This window comes from Salvelinus sp. IW2-2015, unplaced genomic scaffold (genome assembly GCF_002910315.2).
Source record: "Salvelinus sp. IW2-2015 unplaced genomic scaffold, ASM291031v2 Un_scaffold3737, whole genome shotgun sequence".
Taxonomy (NCBI): Eukaryota; Metazoa; Chordata; class Actinopteri; order Salmoniformes; family Salmonidae; genus Salvelinus; species Salvelinus sp. IW2-2015.
This window is the reverse complement of record NW_019945013.1, coordinates 26,926-50,945: the sequence shown is the minus strand read 5'-3', so window position 1 is coordinate 50,945 and position 24,020 is coordinate 26,926. Positions and strand designations below refer to the sequence as shown.

Genomic DNA, 24,020 nt, shown 5'->3' with positions numbered 1-24,020 from the left:
CTATTCTACTCTGTTCTTATTCTATTCTACTACTACTGTTCTATTCTATTCTACTCTGTTCTATACTCTACTCTGTTCTATTCATTCTACTATTACTTATGTCTAAGTTCTACTTCTGCTTTCTATTCTATTCTATTCTACTCTGTTCTATTCTACTGCTCTATTCTATTCTCTGTTCTATTCTACTCTGATTCTTTGTACTATTCTATTCTACTCTGTTCTACTCTACTCTGTTCTACTATACTCTGTTCTATTCTATTCTACTATATTCTGTCTATTCTCATCTGTTCTATTCTACTCTCTATTCTACTCTTCTATCTACTCTGTCTAGTTCTATTCTACTCTTCTACTACTCTGTTCTATTCTGTTACTCTACTCTACTCTGTTCTATTCTATTCTCTATTCTGTTCTATTCTATCTGTTCTATTCTACTCTACTTCACTCTGTTCTATTCTACTCTGTTCTATTCTATTCACTCTGTTCTACTACTACTCTGTTCTATTTCTATTCTGTTCTATTCTACTCTAGTCTATTCTACTCTTACTCTACTCTGTTCTATTCTATTCTTCATTCTACTCTATTTCTTCTACTCTGTTCTTATTCTATCTCTTGTTCTATCTATCTATTCTACTGTTCTACTCTACTTCTGTTCTATTCTATTTCTATCTCTACTCACTCTGTCTATTCTATCTACTATATTCGTTCTATTCTATCTGTCTATTCTATGCTCTACTCTTCTACTCTCTGTCTATTCTACTTCTGTTCTATTCTATTTCTACTTTCTGTTTCTACTCTCTACTCTGTTTCTACTTCTACTCGTTCTATCTACTCTAACTCTAGTGTGATGGGTTTGACACACACACACACACACACACACACACACCTCAAACATGTACATGTTCACTGTCTCAGCGCAGAAGTTACAGCAAGACTGCAGTAACTTCAAACAATGTTATAGTTGTAGAACAAAGACAATGTTATGTGTAGAACAAAGGCAATGTTATGTTTGAGATAGTAGCCCTCCGCCGTGCGATAGCTGCCCACTGACGTACACTGTACCCTTCTATCCACCAATCTGGGTATAAAGGACAAGATACACCTTGGAGTTATGACTCTGGACCAAAGGTCGAGGACAGCCCTTAGAGTTAGATATACGTGAATAAGAAACTGAAGCGGTCTCAGTGTGGCCGTAGGGGATATTCATCAGGATGTCTATGACCAGGCTTCTCTAGTGGGCTGATTGCTGGGGCCTGTGGTGGCAGCACAGTCGGACTTAGAGAGAAGGCACAGGAGTTTCTGGACCAGTTTGATGGGAACGCTACTCATCTCATGTATCAGTATTCCCTGGCATCATGGGCGTACAACACAGATATTTCCAGGAGAATTTAGACAAACTGGTGAGTTTTCTGCGATTTAAAGTGGCATTAATGAAAGGCAGAGTTTCAAAGCCATCTTCAGAGACCCCTATGCCTATAGCTGGGGTCCACAAGACGTGGCTGACAAACACGGTGGATCTAGGGTTCTGGTTCTGAGCAATGTTAATAATGGTATATTGCTGTCAATTCTGGATTGGAGGCTACATCTCAACACATACTCCAGACAGACAACTATTATTTTATATTGTCTAGTGTATGCTATTGTTAATATTATGAATCAAATGTAATTTCTGTCAATGTTTTGTTCTGGTTTCAGGGTGTACAGAGCGCAATCTGGGGAGAATACTACAGCAAAGTATCCAAGGAGTCGGGGAACTTTCCAATGACAGATCAGTAATCATTGATCAAATCCAGCTGACTTCCCTCCAGGACAAGGGCTCTGGGGTCCTGTCCGCAGACAAAGCGGCACATGTAAGAAACATTCTTCACTGCTGTCTCTGATCTTTTTCTTCTTCTTGATTTTAATGATTTAACCTTTTAAAATCAAATTCACCTAAAATCATTGACTAAGGGACTTCTTTCCATTGTGGTCCTCTTTCAGTCCACATGTAAGATAGCTTGTTTTCTGTCCTCATCTCTTCTATTAGTCTGACTGTCCTCATCTCTTCTATTAGTCTGACTGTCTCATCTCTGATCCTCATCTCTTCTATTATCTGACTGTCCTCATCTCTTCTATTAGTCTGACTGTCCTCATCTCTTCTATTAGTCTGACTGTCCTCATCTCTTCTATTAGTCTGACTGTCCCTCATCCTCTCTATTAGTCTGATGTCCTCATCTCTTCTATTAGTCTGACTGTCCTCATCTCTTCTATTAGTCTGACTGTCCTCATCTCTCTATTAGTCTGATCTGCTCATCTCTTCTATTAGTCTGACTGTCCTCATCTCTTCTATTAGTCGACTGTCCTCATCTCTTCTATAAGTCTGACTGTCCTCATCTCTTCTACTAGTCTGACTGTCCTCATCTCTTCTATTAGCTGACTGTCCTCATCTCTTCTATTAGTTTGACTGTCCTCATCCTTTCTATTAGTTTGACTGTCCTCATCTCTTCATTAGTGCTGACTGTCCTCATCTCTTCTATTAGTCTGATGTCCCATCTCTCTTCTATTAGTCTGACTGCCTCATCTCTTCTATTAGTCTGACTTCCTCATCTCTTCTATTAGTCTGACTGTCCTCATCTCTTCTATTAGTCTGCTGTCCTCATCTCTCTATAGTCTGACTGTCCTCATCTCTTCTACTGTCTGACTGTCCTCATCTCTTCTATAGTCTGACTGTCCTCACTCTTTCTATTAGTTTTGACTGTCCTCATCTCTTCTATTAGTTTGACTGTCCTCATCTCTTCTATTAGTCTGACTGTCCTCATCTCTTCTATTCGTACTTGACTGGTGTCGAGGACCCGGTGCGAGAAACAGTCACTAAATCGGCAGAACCCAGAAGATGAGGCAGACACAGCAGTACTAGAGATGGTGGGTTTAATAAAAATAGATATCTTCCAAAATACAAAGAAATCCACAAAGTGGTAAAAACAGCAAGGGAAAAACAAACCTTAAAAAGACTAATACAAAATACAAAAGAAAAACCAGAGAACCTCTGGAAAATCCAACAAGAGAAAAATATATGTTCACAACAAGGCTTGGGCGGGGCTGGTGCTAACATACAAACACTGAGCAAGGAACTAAGGAACACACAGGGTTAAATACACAAGGGAATGACTTACAGGTGCAAACAATAATTGGAGCAAGAAAAACAAAAGGTACAAAAAAGGTGCAAGGGGACATCTAGTGAACAAAACCTAAAACAGTCCTGGCCAAACCTGACAACTGGTCTTCTGTTAATACAATCAATTTAACCAGGAAATCTGTACAAGGCCAAATATCACAGGGAACAGGCTAGTCAAATACTCACGGGAACAGGCAGTCAAATACTCAGGGGAACAGGCTAGTCAAATACTCACGGGAACAGGCTAGTCAAATACTCACGGGAACAGGCTAGTCAAATACTCATGGGAAGGCTAGTCAAATACTCAGGGGAACAGGCTAGCCAAATACTCACGGGAACAGGCCTAGTCAAATACTCACGGGAACAGGCTAGTCAAATCACGGAAAAGGCTAGTCAAATACTCACGGGAACAGGCTAGTCAAATAGTCACGGGAACAGGCTAGTCAAATAGTCACGGGAACAGGCCAGCCAAAACTACTACGGAACAGGCTAGTCAAATAGTCACGGGAACAGGCTAGTCAAATACTCACGGGAACAGGCTAGTCAAATACTCAGGGGAACAGGCCTAGTCAAATAACTAGTCACGGGAACAGGCTAGTCAATGATACTCACGGGAACAGGCTAGTCAAGATAGTCACGGGAACAGTAGTCAAGGGGCAGGCTAGTCAAGATGAGCTCAGGGGAGGAACTAGGCTGAACGGGTCAACTAGAGTCACGGGAACAGCAGTCAAATACTCACAAGGATACAGGCTAGTCTAAAGAATAATCAGGGTGGAACAGCTAGGGTCGAACAGGTAGTAACGGGTATGACACGTGCAAATTAGAAGTACATATGGGAACAGGCTAGTCAAATAGTCACGGGAACAAGGCTAGTCAATATACAGGGAACAAGCCAGGACCAAATACTCACGGGAAACAGGCTAGTACAAATATGTCCGGGAAACAGGGCTAGTCAATACTCACGGACAGGCTAGTCAAATACTCACGGAACAGGCTAGTAAAATACTCACGGGACAGGCTAGTCAAACTGTCACGGGAACAGGCAGTCAAATAGTCACGGAACAGGCATCAAATCTCACGGGAACAGGCTAGTCAAATAGTCACGGGAACAGGCTAGTCAAATAAATCACGGCGGAAACAGGCTAGTCAAATACTCAGGAACAGGCTAGTCAAATAGTCACGGAAAGGCTAGTCAAATAGTCACGGGAACAGGCTAGTCCCAAATAGTCACGGGAACAGGCTAGTCAAATACTCACGGGAACAGGCTAGTCAAATACTCAGGGGAACAGGCTAGTCAAATATCCAACGGAAACAGGCTAGTCAATAGCTCACGGGAACAGGCTAGTCAATACAGGGAAACAGGCTAGTCAAATAGTCACGGGAACAGGCTAGTCAAATAGTCACGGGAACAGGCTAGTCAAATACGCAGGAACAGGCTAGTCAAATACTCACGGGAACAGGCTAGTCAAATAGTCCCGGGAACAAGGCTAGTCAAATACTCACGGAACAGGCTAGTCAAATACCGACGGGAACAGGCTAGTCAATACATGGAAAGGCTTTCATATCACGGAAAGGCTAGTCAAATAGTCACGGGAAACAGGCTAGTCAAATACTCACGGAAACAGGCTAGTCAAATATCACGGGAACAGGCTATCAAATATCACGAACAGGCTAGTCAAATTCCAGGAAAATTACGCGGAGAGATCGGACAGGCTGTCAAATAGTCACGGAACAGGCTAGTCAAATAGTCACGGGAACAGGCTAGTCAAATACACGAACAGTGTCATCTACGGGAACAGGCTAGTCAAACAACTATAACTCACGGGAAAGGCTAGTCAAATACTCACGGGAACAGGCCTAGTCAAATACCTGAAGGGAACGAGGCGGGAACAGGCTAGTCAAATCATTGTGATACCACAACATAGCATAACTTGTTTGTGTTGTTGTTGTTAATGTTGTTGTTGTTGTTAATGTTGTTGTTGTTAATGTTGTTGTTGTTGTTAATGTTGTTGTTGTTAATGTTGTTGTTGTTAATGTTGTTGTTGTTGTTGTTGTATTTCATGTCAGCTGAACAAAGTGATGAATGAGATGAGCTCCATATACAGTACAGGCACGGTGTGCAAGAGAGAAGKCCCCTTCGACTGTCAAACCCTGGAACCAGGTAAAGGCCGGACTCCCACATGGCTCTGGGTGAAAGTAGGACACTAAGTAATGAAGTGGGTGCCATTTGGTATGGGTACAAAGTACCAACTGTCAGCAGCTGTGGCAACCTGACTTTACGACCGACTGCCCTTTTACGGATGTCCAAGGTAATTGACTGAGTCCCAAATGGCACTCTATTCCCTATATAGTGCACTACTTTTGACCAGGGCCCTAGTAGTGTCAAACGTAGAGCAAAATATAGGCTCAAAAGTAGTGCACTATTTAGGGTCAAAATTAGTGTACTAAATTGTGTACCAGTGGGATGCAGACCCTAGACTTCTATAAAAACGGTATATCTCAAGACTACTACTTTGGTGCTTGGATGTTTTGGTGAGGGAGGTGGCTTCAGAAATCTGAGGTCGGATAGTGGTTTAATGTTGTGTATGAAAAAAGGAACCCCAGCTCAATGATATTCCTGTATGCGAGTACACATAAAAGAATAACAAAAATACAAGGGAATGGACAAAAATACTGGTGTGCTGGAGGTTCTATTTCAAATATGAACTATCCTTATTCCAACTGGTTTACTGCTGTGTCTAATGTCTAGGGCTGGAGAGTGTAATGGCCAACATGGACAGTGACTACTATGAGCGTCTGCATGTATGGGAGGGCTGGAGAGTGGAGGTAGGGAAGAAGATGAGGCCTCTATATGAAGACTATGTGGACCTTAAGAACGAAGCTGCCAAACTCAATGGTAGACCTACTAATACTACTACTACTACTATTACCACAGCACATCTACTATACTACTACTACTACTGCTATAATTACTACTACTATTACCACTACTATACTTTATACTCTATTTACTAATACTACTACTACAACAGCACATCTACTATACTACTATTTACTACTGCTATAATTACTAACTACTATTATTACTATTACTACTATACTTATACTACTGTTACTACTACTACTACTACTACTCATACTACTCAGCACATCTACTATAACTACTACAACTAACTGCAATAATTACCCTACTACTACTACTACTACTACTACTACTACTAATACTACTACCACAGCAATCTATTATACTACTACTACTACTGACTACCTATAATTACTACTACTATTACCACTACTATACTTATACTACTATTACTACTACTACTACTATACTACAGCAACATTACTATACTACTACTACTACTCTCTACTACTATACTTATACTACTAATAATATTATTACTACTATATCACTGCTACTACCTCTACTACTATATTACTATTACTAATACTACTACTACTACTAATGACTACTACTACTAATATTACTACTATATTACTGCTACTACTACTACTACTATATTACGACTACTAAAACTACTATATTACTATACTCTACTATCTTACTATACTACAAATAATATATTACCTATATACCACTACTATACTACTACTATATTACTACTATACTACTACTGCAACAACTACTATACCTACTACTACAAACCTGTCCAACTACTACTAATATCTATCGCCACAGGGTTATGAGGACTACGGAGATTATTGGAGGTCCAACTATGAACTACACGATGACAGCCCGTACAACTACGCCAGGGCCAACTGATGATCGATGTGAGGCGCATTTAACAAAGAGGTACGTTGTCGACTGTTGTGGTGCTTCAACTACGCTGAGCCTTTTCTCACATACAAAATTAAATGTATCGTATGTAGCAAAAACACTGTAATAAAATATTATTGATACTATTTTGTATTATTGGATGTATTGTTATTGTATATTACTTTTATTTATTTATTTTACCCCCTTTTTCTCCCCAATTTCGTGGATCCAATTGTTAGTAGTTTACTGTCTTGTCTCATCGCTACAACTCCCGCACTGACTTGGGAGAGGCGAAGGTCGAGAGCCATGCGTCCTCCGAACACAACACCAACCAAGCCGCACTGCTTCTTTAACACAACGCGCATCCAAACCGGAAGCCAGCCGCACCAATGTGTCGGAGGAACACACGTACACCTTGCGACCTGGTTAGCGTGCACTGCGCTAATTTTGACTCTGCAGCTGGCCCATCTAGCTGAAATCGCTCAGTTCTGCTCTCCAGGACAAGACTCATCCCAATAAACGTCAACCTGCTTAAGAGGCATTAGAAGACAAAAAATAATATTACCTACTGAACAACATCCATTGCAGGATAATCAATGTTAGAGTTTACATAGCTGGCCATATATGGATGTTCATTCTCCTTCATGGGTTGGTTATGTAAGCTTCTTTTAACCCATTGCTTTCTATACTGTATAGATAATAATAGGATTATATTTTTACATTAAACACCAGAGTCTGCCAGATTTCCTGTCATTCCAATTAATTTAATCCCCCTTGATCTTAAAGAATAGACTTGGAAATATGGAAATATAGATTAGTCAAATTGTTTTACCGAGTATAACCCAATAACTAAGGACTAATTAGCCTACTCTGTTGTTTATTGTGTTTTGTTTTCATCGACGACTGATTGGGCTTTCTCGTGGTCATCTTAAAAAATAATTTTTTTTTTGTTGACAATATGTAGAAAAATACCACGGGGGGCGTTGAGAAGGGAGGAATGCCCTCAAACTTTTATTCCATAGGCTGGGATCCGCACTATGAAGCGGTTGCAAGAACGCATTTTATACTGGCTGTATACTGGCATATTTCATTACGCCGAATCTGTTGCAAAACGTTTCTTAAACGGAAGCAAACTGGACGAAACGGGGAGGGACCTACCTGAATTTGTCCAATAGAAACTATTGTTTTGCTCCTGTTTGCTTCCGTTTGGTTCTGTCATAAAAACCACGATTGATAGGCAGCTTAAACTTCTTATATTCAACCATTATTGGGTTAAAATACACATATATCATTTGTGAACAGCCACCCACAACATCCACATTCAACACAACCACAATCCGTAAGGCGCTAATAGCTAAGTAGAGCGCAGCAGTGTGATTCACATCCATGCGCTATGCAGCCTAGATATCAGTAATAAGTGATATCCGTATCGCTGTAGACTACACCACTACTACTTAAGTTGGACAACCTTTGGTTGCCGACAGCAGTCACTCCATCGGAAGACATAGTTTGGACTGTAGCCTACAAAAGCATATTCCTGCGATCCATCAAACGCATTTGTTGTGTCATCATAGTGGTCTCTAATTTGTGGTCAGACTCGCTCAGGCAGAACAAATAAAAATGCCGAAGGTAAGCCAGTTTCAAGTTGGTATTCGACGGATATTCGCGCATTCAAACTCAATAGCTTCCAATTACTTGAGCCACAGACTCCAAATAAGTGTCATGATGTTGAAAAATTGCGCACAATATTTGACATTATTCGCTTTCCAAAGCTAATAAACATGTGGAAATGTGAGCAGCATTTTGTATTCCTAGTTGAATTAGTTAGGGAGCATAAACAAAGTACAAACTTTTTTTTTTTTTTTTTTACATTTGAATTTCATAGCTCCTTGGTCATGTGACCTACTGACTTCAAACAAGATTCAGGATGTCCACTCAGTGGGACTACACATTGCACACCCTTTAGTTTGTCCATTTTCATCTACATGTTTTTACATGAATATTTCCAAATTTTAAAATGTCAATAGCTCCTTGGTCATGTGACTTAATGACTTCAACAAGGTTCAGAATGTCCCACTGACTACCCTTCTATATCTCACACCCTTAGTTTGTCCATTTTCATCTCACAAGATTTTCATCTCACAAGATCATCTCACAAAAAAATGTATATCTTACAGGCCTACATCTTCTCTCACTTCGTTGGTGTGTCACCTCACCAAATCTGAATACCATGATGTTGACCATATTTGCTATATTTGCTAGGCCTTTTTTGTCATCTAACATGTATTTCGATTTACACGACTGAAAGGTGCAGGTGGCCGAGGAACAGAAGTAAGGTGAGGCTTTTTTCCGGCTGTGGACTAGCTTTGATATGCTGGTATTTGAATTCCAAGGTGCAGTATGGATTGACCTTATTAAATTCAGAATACAGCACGTCTGTCCACAGCTGTTGTAAGATTTGAGGTACCTGGTAAGGGCTTTATTTTCTTCCACCTGTCCCATCTTAATAGAAATGGAAAATGATTTGCCCCTGGTCTGGTCATTGTTTTAGCATCACTGCGTCACTTGTTCTCGTTTCCCTCTGTCTTCAGAGTACTCTTTCATCACTTTTGTGCTTGTATGTCATCTTTCCTGTCCCTTAGAGCCTCTTCCTCACCTTCTGCCCTCTGTCTCTGGAGTACTCTCATACTTTGTGCTTGTATGTCATCTTTCCTGTCCTCTAGAGCCTCTTCCTCACCTTCTGGCCTCTGTACTCTTCATCACTTTGTGCTTGTATGTCATCTTTCCTGTCCTCTAGAGCCTCTTCCTCACCTTCTGGCCCTCTGTCTCTGGAGTAATGATCTAGTTGGTGTTGACTGAATTTCTGGCCGTCATCAATATTTCCCTTTCCATTGTCATCTTTATTAGCCAGTTTCATGACACGCTCTGTTTCCAATGTGTTGTTCACTCCATCATTTTGTTGTTCTATGTTTTCTGTAATGACATTAAAAGTGAATTAATCACTATGTCGATACCTTTACATCACTCAGAAATACAAAAAGCTATAAAAATGTAAGTTGATCACTGTTTAACAGTACTGCTGCCGTCCCTCTCCTCACCCCTACCTGGGCTCGAACCAGGAACCCTCTGCACACATAGACAACTGACACCCACGAAGCATCGTTACCCATCGTGCCACAAAAGCCACGGCCCTTGCAGAGCAAGGGGAACAACTACTTCAAGGTCTCAGAGCGAGTGACGTCACTGATTGAAATGCTATTAGCGCGCACCACCGCTAACTAGCTAGCCATTTCACATCGGTTACTGCACAGGAAAAAAACTGTAGTTTCAACGTGTAGTTGTGGTGTGAATGTTATACATTTTGGTGTTGCACAAAATATATAGGAATGTATTTTTCCAGTTAGAAATAGTAGGCCATGCATCACATAACTATTTTCATCAGAAAAACGAACCCTCAAATGCACTATTACATTTTGTAAGTTGTCTGCAGGTGGCTTGTTGTGAATGCACTCAGATATCAAGTCATTATCAGGTGATGTAAACTGCGTGCTAATCCTCAACATAGAAGGATTTGTCTTAATGTACAGTATATGAAAGTGATGCTATAAAAAGGATTCTTTCACATTATCAAGCTCACTCTGACTGACAAATCACTGCCTATTACTGTGATTAAAAAGAGCACATGAAACATTGTTTTTCATGAGGCCTACCTGTGCGCCTTCCTTTAACTTTTTCGGGATCAGTGCTATGTCCTGGGAAATGTTCTTGTTACTTACAACCTAATGCTAATCGCATTAGCCTACGTTAGCTCAACCGACCCGTGGAAGGGACACTGATCCCGAAGAAGTTTTAAGCTCCTCTGTTCCATCACCTCTCCTGTCCTTGATCCCTACCACATACAGCCATTTGCGGATCTTTCAAGGTGTCCGTGTGAAAGATAGTTATTGAGAGGCTGGAACATTTGTTAACTTCAATTTTTTTTTAACACCGATGTAAAATGAAGGCCTGCAAAGCTACAGATTTAAGTATAATAACATGTGATGAAAGTAGACAAACATCAGAGTGTGCGATATGAAGTCAGTGGACATTCTGAACTTGTTTGAGGTCATTAGGTCACATGACCAAGGAGCTATTGACATTTTACATTTTGAAAAATTCATGTAAAAACGTGTGAGATGAAAATGGACAAACTAGAGGTGTGCAATATAGACGTGTATTCAGTGGACATTCTGAACATTGTTTAAGTCAGTAGGTCATATGACCAATGAGCTATTGAAATTCAAAAATGTAAATAAATCATTTTAAATAGTGCGAGATGTAAATCGACAAAAGAAAGTGTGTGCAATGTGTGTCTATGCCATCGGGTTAGCTACAACCAGTTTTGAACGTTTTAGCAGTAATGGTTAAAGAGCTATTGAAATGTGAAAAATGTGATTTGTCACTATGTAGACGGTCCCTAACTGCTGTTGGTGGACGTAAGGAAAACTACAGGCGAATATCCGTGGAATATCCAACCTGAAACTGTCTTAACCTCGCTATAAAAATGTGCCCCTTTTATCAATGCTGATTTGAATGTCATTGAGAAACAGAAAGTGTCAAATAATTTGTTTGTTTCCTTTCTGAATTCAAAAGTAATACTAGAAGTAATCATATCGGTATCGGTAATCTGATTACAATATTCTTGCTGGTAACATAACGAATTAGAGTTAGATTTTGGAATCCGTTATATGTAATCCGTTACTCCCCAACCAGTATGCTTTCTTTGCATTATGCAAATCGGACTTGCCACATGAAAGATATTGTGTTTTTATGTTATATTGCACCTCTATTGTGTCTTTCCAGATCTTCCCCCTCTACAAAGAGCTGCATGCCTATGTGAGGGCTAAGCTGCAGGCCAAACACCCTGAACACATCCACCCAGGGGAGGCCTACCTGCACATCTACTGGGTAAGGTCACCGGACAGGCTCAGCTTTTGCTCCAACACGGCTGGAACATGACGGATTCAGTTTATGAAGGTTCTCTCTCTCTCTCTCTCTCTCTCTCTCTCTCTCTCTCTCTCTCTCTCTCTCTCTCTCTCTCTCTCTCTCTCTCTCTCTCTCTCTCTCTCTCTGTCTAATGACTTTTTCAGGTGACATGTGGGGAAGGTTTTGGACAGGTCTTTACCCATCTCAACCCCTTTTCCAGAGAAAACCGATATTGATGTGACGGACGCTATGATCGCACAGGTTGAGTGAAACTAAATAATGATCTGCTATTTTATGTATCCAATATAAACCTTGAAAACTTTAGACTAGGAATCGTGGGTTGGATCTGAAGGAAACAAGTTGACTTTAATAGTGACTTCTGTTACTTTCAATTCTTACCCCCTAAAATACACTGTGAGTTTAAACACCTTTTCTGTAATTCCCAGAAATGGCCTAAGGACAGACTGTTCCAAGAAGCAGAGAAGTTTTTCATGTCGGTGGGTCTATACAAGATGTTCGAATACTTCTGGAAGGACTCTATGCTGGAGAAACCTACTATGGCAGGAAGGTAGTGTGCCACCCTACAGCCTGGGACATGGGGAACAGAGAGGACTTCAGGTAACAGGAATCGATTCATCCTGCATTTAACTAGCCTAGCGGTTAAGAGCATTGGGCCAGTAACCAAAAGGTCGCTGGTTTGACTCCCTGAGCAGGCAAGGTGGACAACTCGTGTAACGGGTGTGAAATGGCTAGCTAGTTAGCGGTGGTGCGCGCTAATGGCCTTTCAACCGGTGACGTCACCGCTTTGAGACCTTGAAGTAGTGGTTCCCCTTGCTCTGCAAGGGCCGCGGCTTTTGTGGAGCGATGGGTAACGATGCTTCGTGGGTGACTGTTGTTGATGTGTGCAGAGGTCCCTGGTTCGCGCCCGGGTCGGGGCGAGGACGGACTAAAGTTAAACTGTTACATTGATGCTGTTGACCCGGATCACTGGTTGCTGCGGAAAAGGAGGAGGTCGAAAGGGGGTGAGTGTAACCGATGTGAAATGGCTAGCTAGTTAGCGGTGGTGCGCGCTAATAGCGTTTCAATCGGTGACGTCACTCGCTTTGAGACCTTGAAGTAGTGGTTCCCCTTGCTCTGCAAGGGCCGCGGCTTTTGTGAAGCGATGGGTAACGATGCTTCGTGGGTGACTGTTGTTGATGTGTTGCACGCCCGGGTCGGGGCGAGGGGACGGAATAAAGTTAAACTGTTACATCTGCTGTTCTGCCTTTGAGCAAGGCAGTTAACCTCCAACAACAACTGCTCCCCGGGTGTTGATGACGTGGACGGCGATTAAGGCGGCCCTCAGCACCTCTCTAATTCAGAGGGGTTGGGTTAAATCCGGAAGACACATTTTGGTTGAATGCATTCAGTTGTAGAACAAACTAGGTATCCCCCTTTCCCTTCACTTAGCCCAGGACATGCAGAGTGACAAGCCTTAGGGAGAGACAGAGAGGACTCCAGGTAACAGGAATCATGTTCGTACTGTATTTATCCCTGAACACGCAGTAAGTAGAGCCTTCGGGAGGGACAGAGACATTGAATGCACTAACTACTGAAATAGAATTCATATCCTGTGAGTCACAGCAGCATGTCATAAAGATATGAAGGAATTCTGTTGTGAAACATAAGTCATCAAGGTCAAATCCACAGCACGTTGAACTTCTTTTCAAAGTGCTGTACACACATGTAGAAATACATCTGAGGGAGTTTATCTGATTTTGTAGGCTATACCTCCTTACACTCAGCATCAATTGTAATGATTAAATATTAATCATAAATATGAACTTATTATACGGTATTGTACTGTATTAAAATGTATTATACTGTATTATATACTGTATTACTGTATTATACTGTATTATACTGTATTATATACTGTATTATGTATTATAACGTATTATAATGTATTATACTGTATTATATACTGTATTATATGTATTATAATGCATTATACTGTATTATATTGTATTATTCTGTATTATACGGTTTTATAATGTATTATACCCTATTATACTGTATTATACTGTACTACCCTGACTTTGGCTACTTCTTAAATTTCCCCCATTTCCAGGATCAAGATGTGTACAGAGGTGAACATGGACCACTTCCTGACAGCGCACCATGAGATGGGACACAACCAGTACCAGATGGCCTACAGGAACCTGTCCTACCTGCTGAGAGACGGGGCTAACGAGGGCTTCCACGAGGCCGTGGGGGAGATCATGTCCCTGTCCGCTGCCACCCCCAAACACCTGAAGGCCCTGGGACTCCTGCCAGACGACTTCGTTGAGGATAAAGGTGACACCTGAGTCAGGGGTAGGGGCAGGTAGTGGTAGAAGCAGATCTAGATTTGATGATAACAGTTAGACCTGAGTTACACCTGAACAGAGTCAGGGTCAGGGACAGGGACAACGGGTGCAGGGCACAGAGCAGGGTCAGGGTCAGGGTCAGGGACAGGGACAGGACAGGGTCAGGGTCAGGGACAGGGTCAGGAACAGGACAGGGTCAGGACAGGGACAGGGTCAGGACAGGGTCACGGGTCAGGGTCAGGGACAGGGACAGGGCAGGACAGGGACAGGAGGGTCAGGGACAGGGTCAGGGTCAGGGACAGGGTCAGGCAGTGACAGGGAAGGGACAGGACAGGGTCAAGGAACAGGACAGGGTCAGGACAGGAAGGGTCAGGAAGGGTCAGGACAGGGTCAGGGGCAGGGTCAGGACAGGGTCAGGGTCAGGAAGGGTCAGGAACAGGGTCAGGTCAGGACAGGACAGGATCAGGAAGGGTCAGGGTCAGGAACAGGAACAGCATCAGGGTCAGGACAGGACAGGGTCAGGACAGGGACAGGGTCAGGAACAGGACAGGGTCTGGGTCAGGACAGGACAGGGTCAGGGACAGGGTCAGGGACAGGGTCAGGACAGGGACAGGGACAGGGACAGGACAAGGGTCAGGACAGGGACGCAGGGTCGGTCAGGAACAGGACAGGGTCAGGACAGGAACAGGGTCAGGACAGGGTCAGGACGGGTCAGGCTCAGGGTCAGGACAGGGTCAGGACAGGGTCAGGGTCAGGGTCAGGAACAGACAGGGTCAGGGTCAGGACAGGGACAGAGACAGGAACAGGACAGGGTCAGGGTCAGGACAGGGACAGAGACAGAGACAGGGTCAGGAACAGGACAGGGTCAGGGTCAGGACAGGGTAGGAGACAGGGTCAGGAACAGGACAGGGTCAGGACAGGAACAGGACAGGAACAGGAACAGGGTCAGGGTCAGGACAGGACAGGGTCAGGACAGGGACAGGGTCAGGGTCAGGAACAGGACAGGGTCTGGGTCAGGACAGGACAGGGTCAGGGACAGGGTCGGGGACAGGGACAGGGTCAGGAACAGGACAGGGTCAGGACAGGACAGGGTCAGGGTCAGGGTCAGGGTCAGGAACAGGACAGGGTCAGGACAGGACAGGGTCAGGTCAGGACAGGGTCAGGAACAGGACAGGGTCAGGACAGGGACAGGGTCAGGGCCAAGGCCAGGGCAGGTATGAGCAAATCTACACATGTATATCTGATGGGGATAATTGACACTGAGTCAGACCATGTTGTAGGTTTAGTTTCACGTTGTTTCATCAAAATGGCTCCTCTAGTGACTTCTGTTCGGGAGCGGGAGGTCGTGATAAAAAAAAAAAAAAAAAAAAACCCCCCCCAAAGAAATAAAAAAAAAAAAACGCCCCAGCCCCCCCCCACCCACCTCCCCCCCGCCCTCCCCCACCAACCAAAACCCCCCCCGCCCCCACCCCCCTCCCCCCCACCCCCCCCCGGACCCCCCGCTCGCCCCGCCCCCCCCCCCAACACCCCGGCCCCCCAACGAACCCCCCCCAGCCCACCCCCGCCCCGCGTCTCCCAAAAAAAAAAAATAAAAACCCCCCTCCCCCCCCCCTCGCCCCGCTCCGCTCCCCCCCGCCCCCCCCCCCGCCCCCCCCCACCCCCCCCCCCCCGCCCCCCCTCGCCCGCGCTATCCCCCTCCACTCCCGTCCCCCGCCCTCCCCGCCCCCCCGCCCCGGCCCTCGTCCGCCGCAGAAAACCCGGCCTCCCCCCGTCTGCAGCCCCCCCCCCCCCCCCCCCCCGCACGTCCCCCTCCCTAAGAAAAAAAAATAATAAAAAAAAACCCGCCCCCCCCCGGCCCCCCCCAGCCCCGCGCCCCGAAAAATAAAAAGATAAAAGCCCGCCCGGCCCCGGCACCCCCCCCACGGGCCCCCGCACCCCACAAAACCCAAATACCCCTCCAAAAAAAAAAAACCCCCCCCCGTCCGACACCCCCCCCCCACCCCCGCCCCCCGCCCCCCCCGCGCTCGCCCCAAAACAAAAAAACCGCCCTCCCCCCCGCCTCGCCCGCCTCCCCCCCCAAAAAAAAAAAAAATAAAACCCCCTCACGCCCCCCCCCCCCCCCCCGCCCACCGCCCCCCCCACCCCAAACAAAACCCCCGCCCCCCCCCCCCCTTCCCCCCCCCCCCTAAAACCCTCGCCCCCCCCCGCCGCCACCCCACCCCACCGTAAAAAAAAAAACACCCCCCCCAAACAATAAAAAAATAAAAAACCCCGCCACCTCGCGCCTCCCCCCCCCCTCGCCCCCACCGATCCCTCCGCCGCCCCTCACCCCTCCCCACACGCCCCCGCCCCCCCCAACATCTCCCCCGCCCCCCCCCCCCCGCCGCCCCCTCCCCTCCCCCTCCCCAAATAAAAAAATAAAAAATAAAAAAAAACCCCCGCCGCGCCCCCTCCCCCCCCGGCCGCCCCGCCGCACCCCAAAAAAAAAAACCCCCCCCCCGCCCGCCCCAGGCCCCCCCCCTCCCCCCCCCCCCCAAAAAAAACCCTGTCCACCCGTCCCAATAACCCCGCACGGCGCCCCTGCGCCGCCAAAAAAAAACCCCCCCCACCCGCCCCTCCCACCCCTCTTTCCCACCCCCTCTCACCCCAAAGATAAAAAAAAAAAAAAAAAACCTCCCCCCCCCTCCCAAAAAGAACCCCCCACCAAGAAAACCCCCCAACAAAAAACCCCACCCTCCCCCCCGCCGCCCCTCCCCCCCTGCCCCACGCCCCGTGCCCCCCCCCCGCCCTATTCACTATGAAGTGTCCTACTTCTTTTTTTTTTACCAGAGACCACTACACTTTATTTTCTATATAGTGTCACCATTTTAGATGTACCCTCTCTCAAACAGCACTTCTTCCTTCTTCTCCGCCCCAATGCAGAGACTGAGATCAACTTCCTGATGAAGCAGGCCTGACCATGGTGGCCACCCTGCCCTTCACCTACATGCTGGAGGAGTGGAGGTGGCAGGTCTTCCTGGGGACCATCCCCAAGGACCAGTGGATGCAGCGCTGGTGGGAGATGAAGTAAGGAAGGACCTCTTCTGGAGCTTCTTCAGCTTGTCATAGGTCATAGTTGATGTAGCTTTAGGTGATGGGAGATAAAGAATCAGAAACAATATGTCAGTGTTGTATATCAATGTAAAGAAGGAGCTCTAGTGGAGGCCTAGCGTTTTTACCTCATAGTTGGTTTAGTGATGCACTGTAGGGACATTACAATGCTAACTATTGATGCTAACTCTGTTACCAGGAGGGATATGGTCACTGTAGGGACATTACAATGCTAACTATTGATGCTAACTCTGTTACCAGGAGGGATATGGTCACTGTAGGGACATTACAATGCTAACTATTGATGCTAACTCTGTTACCAGGAGGGATATGTCACTGTAGGGACATTACAAAGCTAACTATTGATGCTAACTCTGTTACCAGGAGGGATATGGTCGGTGTAGTGGAGCCCTTACCCAGAGATGAGACATACTGTGACCCGCCTGCTCTGTTCCACGTGTCCGGAGACTACTCCTTCATCAGGTCTCATCTCAATACTCCTTCACATCCAGCCATTCTCAATACCCCTCACATCCAGCCATTCTCAATACCCCTCACATCCAGCCATTCTCAATACCCCTCACATCCAGCATTCTCAATACCCCTCACATCCAGCATTCTCAATACCCTCACATCCAGCCATTCTTGTTGTAATGCCGTATATGTCTCTGCAGATTAGGGTCCAATTGCAATTGAGGTTTCGCTTGATTCAGTTTTTTAGATTTTGTATTTTTGGGACTATTAAATTGGTTCCATTGTACCTGGTAAACTAAACCACACTACGCTCAATTATTAGAGATATGTACAGTCCATGTATGAGAAAGGACCTATCCTGGAGCTTCTTCAGCTTGTCATAGGTCATAGGTCATTTAGCTTTAGGTGGTGGGAGATGATGAAGCATAGAAATGATTTGACCCAGGACTGTCTCTGTCTGTCATAGATACTTCACCAGGACATGTAACTGTATTTGACCAGGACTGTCTCTGTCTGTCATAGATACTTCACCAGGACATGTACTGTATTTGACCCAGGACTGTCTCTGTTTGTCATAGATACTTCACCAGGACATGTACTGTATTTGACCCAGGACTGTCTCTGTTTGTCATAGATACTCACCAGGACATGTACTGTATTTGACCAGGACTGTCTCTGTTTGTCATAGATACTTCACCAGGACTGTACTGTATTTGACCAGGACTGTCTCTGTTTGTCATAGATACTTCACCAGGACATGTACTGTATTTGACCCAGGATGTCTCTGTTTGTCATAGATACTTCACCAGGACATGTACTGTATTTGACCCAGGACTGTCTCTGTTTGTCATAGATACTTCACCAGGACATGTACTGTATTTGACCCAGGACTGTCTCTGTTTGTCATAGATACTCACCAGGACATGTACTGTATTTGACAGGACTGTCTCTGTTTGTCATAGATACTTCACCAGGACATGTACTGTATTTGACCCAGGACTGTCTCTGTTGTCATAGATACTTCACCAGGACATGTACTGTATTTGACCAGGACTGTCTCTGTTTATATACTTCACCAGGACATGTACTGTATTTGATCCAGGACTGTCTCTGTTGTCATAGATACTTCACCAGGACATGTACTGTATTTGATCCAGGACTGTCTCTGTTGTCATAGATACTTCACCAGGACATGTACTGTATTTGACCAGGACTGTCTCTGTTGTCATAGATACTGCACCAGGACACTGTACTGTATTTGACCCAGGACTCTCTCTCTTGTCTGTCCATAGATACTGCAGTACTGTATTTGACCCAGGACTGTCTCTGTCTGTCATAGATACTTCACCAGGACATGTACTGTATTTGACCCAGGACTGTCTCTGTCATATATACTTCACCAGGACATGTACTGTATTTGATCCAGGACTGTCTCTGTCATATATACTTCACCAGGACATGTACTGTATTTGATCCAGGACTGTCTCTGTCTGTCATAGATACTTCACCAGGACATGTACTGTATTTGATCCAGGACTGTCTCTGTCATAGATACTTCACCAGGACTATCTATCAGTTCCAGTTCCAGAAGGCCCTCTGTGAGGCAGCTGGCCACTCTGGACCCTTATTCAAGTGTGACATCACCAACTCTACAGTAGCCGGGGACAAGCTCAGGTGCTCCTACCAAATCTGTTTGTTGTTGCGTCTCTCATGTCTACTTCTAAGAATGCTGAATGGCCAATGAACAAGTAAACAAACTAACAACCAAATCTCATTTTACAGGACGATGCTGGAGTTTGGGAGGTCAAAGTCGTGGACCAGAGCCCTGGAGACGATTTCAGGAAATGCGAAGATGGACTCCGCCCCTCTCCTAGACTACTTCAAGGACCTCCATGTTTGGCTAATAGAAGAAAACAGGAAGAACAACAGGAAGCCAGGATGGAGAGCAGCTGAAGACCCATGTGAGTACCTATAGAGTAGTGTCCCTATCCATACTAGGGCACTATCTAGTGTGCATAGCCAATATATCGCTTCACACAAAGTAGTACAAAAGTACAGAGGACCCATGTGAGTCCAGATTCTGTATCTAGCTCACTATCTAGTGTGCATAGCCAATATATCGCTTCACACTAAGTTCTATGCAATTTGAGATATAGTTKAAAGTTATATATTCTATATATAATAATGCATATTTCCTATCTGTTCAACAGTCTCAAAGAATGCCTACAAAGTGAGGTTGAGTCTGAAAGCAGCAATGGGTGACAAGGCAGTGAGTACACGAAGCTGAGTTTACTGTGGTTGTAAAACAGCTCCACTACCTTTTCTTTTGGACAATCTCTTCATATAATCCAGTTGAACTGACTTGAATTGTTTCTCTTCCAGTACATTTGGAACGCCAACGAGATGTACCTGTTCAAAGCCAACATGGCCTACGCCATGAGACAGTATTACCTTGAGGTCAACAAGACGGAAGCTCTTTTCACGTAAGTGTTTCACAATAAAAGTACACAGGTTGCTTCACAATAAAAGTCCACCTAGACATCACTCTCAGCTTTCCTTCTCTTTATGTCATTCACTCCCATCACATTCCAGAATGAAAATGTATATATATAATTGTATCAATATTATTTATTAGAATCTTCTTATGACATCACATAATTTTATTATCTTTGTTCCAGGACAGAGAACATCCACACCTACAAGGAGACAGCCAGAATCTCTTTCTACTTTGTTGTGACTGACCCTGCCAACCCTGCCGTGGTCATTCCCAAAGCTGAGGTAGAGGCCGCTATCAGGTAAAGGAGTCGACCCTTGAACGTGAGCTGATTACACATGCTAAAACAAACTTTGCCCGATCATATCTGCCAAACTGATTGAGTGACACAAGACTGTCTGAAACAGAGTAATAACACTTTGTAGCATTCTTGATGTGGTTTCTGTAACTACAGCCGTAAACAAAGTTGCATTTTCCCACCAGCATTCAGTAAATCCTCTTATGGGTGTTTTATTTGTATTGTATTTGTACTTGAAACACTCCTAACATTACCCATAACCCCATAACTCAAGCCATCGTCCATCTCACTAGGATGTCCAGAGGTCGAATCAACGACGCATTCAAACTGGACGATAAAACTCTGGAGTTCGAGGGTCTCCTAGCAACGCTGGCCCCGCCCGTGGAGCAGCCGGTCACCGTCTGGCTGGTGGTGTTTGGGGTGGTCATGGGACTGGTGGTCTGCATGGGCTGTTACCTCATTATCTCTGGCTTCAGAGACAGGAAGAAGTGAGTCTGGGCCGTATTCATAACAGGGTTGATCAGGGTTGCTATCATCTCTGATTTCAAGAACAGGAAGAAGTGAGTCTGGCCGTATTCATAACAGGGTTGATTATCTCTGATTTCAGGACAGAAGAAGTGAGTCTGGGCCCGTATACATAACAGGGTTGATTATCTCTGATTTCAGAGACAGGAAGAAGTGAGTCTGGGCCGTATTCATAACAGGGTTGATTATCTCTGGCTTCAGAGACAGGAAGAAGCAAGTCTGGGCCGTATTCATTATAGGATTGCAAAATTCTTCCAACCAGGATTTCTGGAAAACCAGGAAATTTGGGCAAAGTTACCAGGATTTTGCAACCCTGTTCATAAAGCATACCAGAGTAGGAGTGCTGATCTAGGATCAGGTCCTCCCTGTCCATGTAATCATGTATTCATGATGATTTAAAAGGCTAACCTGATCCTAGGTCAGCACRCACTGTGAGATGCTATATGTTGTTTTAAGGAATGAAAAGAGTAAAGAGAGAGGTTCAAGTACAGTTTGAACCAAACTTAATCCTGAACTTAATCCTGAACTTAAATCCTGCTATSTAGTCAACCTAAATCAACAACTTAAAGTATTTGACACATGTATTCGACCCAGGTCTGGAAGAGACAAATTAATTGCTACATCACTTGCAAATTGTGAGGTTGTTAATAAAATATGGAAAATGTGTCTTAAAATTGCTTAAATGAACATGACACAGTCCTTTCTCTTCTATATCGCCAGGAAATCTGCAGCAAAAGCTGAAGAGAATGCAGAGAACCCCTACGGCGTGACCAACAAAACATTTGAGGGAGAAGAGGATGAACAGACAGGATTCTGAGTCGGTGATTGTCAGTATGAAAGTTTGACAGACGACTTGACAGATCTGAAAACCCCCTACAACAACAGCTCTTTCAAGAAGACCACATTAGAATTTGGATCATTCGTTTAAATTATGTATAAATTCAAGACATTTGTAGAGTTTTAGAATACATTTTATTCTAAATAAAAATACTTAAGTCACAGAAAAATAATATAAAAGCATTACTCATCTGACTAAACTATCAATAAGTGAAAAATACAAACAAATGCTAATTATTTGTGTATGATACATAGCTACTTCTCTCTGCAATAGCAGAATAGCAGGTCACTGCTGCATTATTGTATTACACATACGTATTGTAATATCAGTACGCCCCCATACTTTTCCTGGGCTCTGTTTCTCTACATTCAATTCATCTACAGCACATTTATGGTAGCCAGTATAGTCCACTCAGCAATCATCATCGTTTTCCAGGGACTCAAGAGATCAATAAAAAAATACAAATGACATGGTATAAAATGGTGGTATAAAATGGTGGTATAAAATGGTGGTATAAAATAACGGTATAAAATAAACTACATAGAGTAACATAACATGCAGAAACAACAAACCCTCTTCATCTCATTTATGGATGACAAAGAAGAATGACTGGTCCCTGTCATCCCCTGGGGTTTCTCCAATCTACTTTAGTCTCGTTAGAAGTGTGGATGAACCAGCGGCAGTAGGCGGACTCAAACCGACTGTTTGTTCATTTCAGCCTTCATGTGAAGACAAACGGCTGGATCTCCTCATCATCCTTCCTGATGCTTTTCCTCTGTTTGGTCACATGCCTGAAGGATATGTACAGGTTTAAAGCTATATTAAACTATTAAATAAGCAATTCCTTTTAGTCCTTGTGCATAGCTACCTAAATCTGATTTTAAGCCTGAATGGACCTGTAAGTATGGTAACACTGTTCACTACTCAAATTCAACATGAGCATGGAATAAAATAAATGGAATAACATAACACGGAATAACAATAACAACAATAAAATAGCATGGAATAACAACAACATAGCATGAATAACAATAACATGATAAATAACATGGAACAACATTAACAACATGGAATAACATTAACAACATGGAACAACATTAACAACATGGAAACATTAACACTGGAATACACATGGAAAACATTAACAAACATGGAACAATTAACAACATTAACATGGAATAACATTAAAACATGGAATAACATTAACAACATGGAAAACATTAAAATAACATAACATTAACAACATGGAACACATTAACAACATTAACATGGAATAACATTAACAACATGGAACAAATTAAAAACATGGAACAACATTAACAACATTAACAACTTAAACATGGATAACATTAAAAATGGAAAACATTAAAAACATGAATAACATTAACAACATGGAACACATTAAACAATGGAAACTTAAACATGAAAACATGATAACAATAATGGAATAACATTAACAACATGGAACAACATTAACAACATGGAAAATAACATACATGGATAACATTACAACATGATACTAACAACGGAAAATTAACACTGGAATAACATTTAACATGGACACATAAAAACATGGAATAACATTAACAAAAATGGAATAACATTAACAACATGAAAACATTAACAACATGGAATAACATTAAAACATGTAACATGGAATAACATTAACATGGGGAAACAACATTAAAAACATGGAATAACATTAACATGGAATAACATTAACAACATGGAATAACATTAACAACATGGAACAACATACAATGGAACACATTAACAAATGGAACAACATTAAAACTGAACAATTAAACATGGAAAACATTAAAAATGAAACATACATGGAATAATAACATGAATAACATTAACAACATGGAACAACATTAACAACATGGAATAACATTAACAACATGGAATACATTAACAATGGAATAAATAAACATTAACAATGGAATAACATTAACAATTATAACATTAACACATGGAAATTACAACATGAATAACATTAACATGGATAACATTAACAACATGGAAACATTAACAACATGGAATAACATTAACATGG

General features: G+C 43.4%; 1 protein-coding gene across 1 annotated transcript; it reads left to right on the top strand.

The window, feature by feature from the left end:
• The first annotated feature begins 1,168 nt into the window (after positions 1 to 1,168).
• ace2 (angiotensin I converting enzyme 2) lies at positions 1,169 to 22,366 on the top strand. The gene is given in 22 exon segments (XM_070441309.1): positions 1,169 to 1,397; positions 1,693 to 1,847; positions 5,219 to 5,312; positions 5,901 to 6,049; positions 6,855 to 6,965; positions 11,772 to 11,841; positions 11,844 to 11,876; positions 12,059 to 12,094; positions 12,097 to 12,155; positions 12,341 to 12,449; positions 12,452 to 12,512; positions 14,005 to 14,231; positions 17,165 to 17,191; positions 17,194 to 17,308; positions 17,717 to 17,815; positions 19,358 to 19,480; positions 19,589 to 19,767; positions 20,017 to 20,075; positions 20,189 to 20,289; positions 20,485 to 20,601; positions 20,892 to 21,086; positions 21,844 to 22,366. Coding segments are annotated over 22 exon segments (2,304 nt in total). The 5' UTR covers positions 1,169 to 1,309; the 3' UTR covers positions 21,941 to 22,366.
• The last annotated feature ends 1,654 nt before the right edge of the window (positions 22,367 to 24,020 follow it).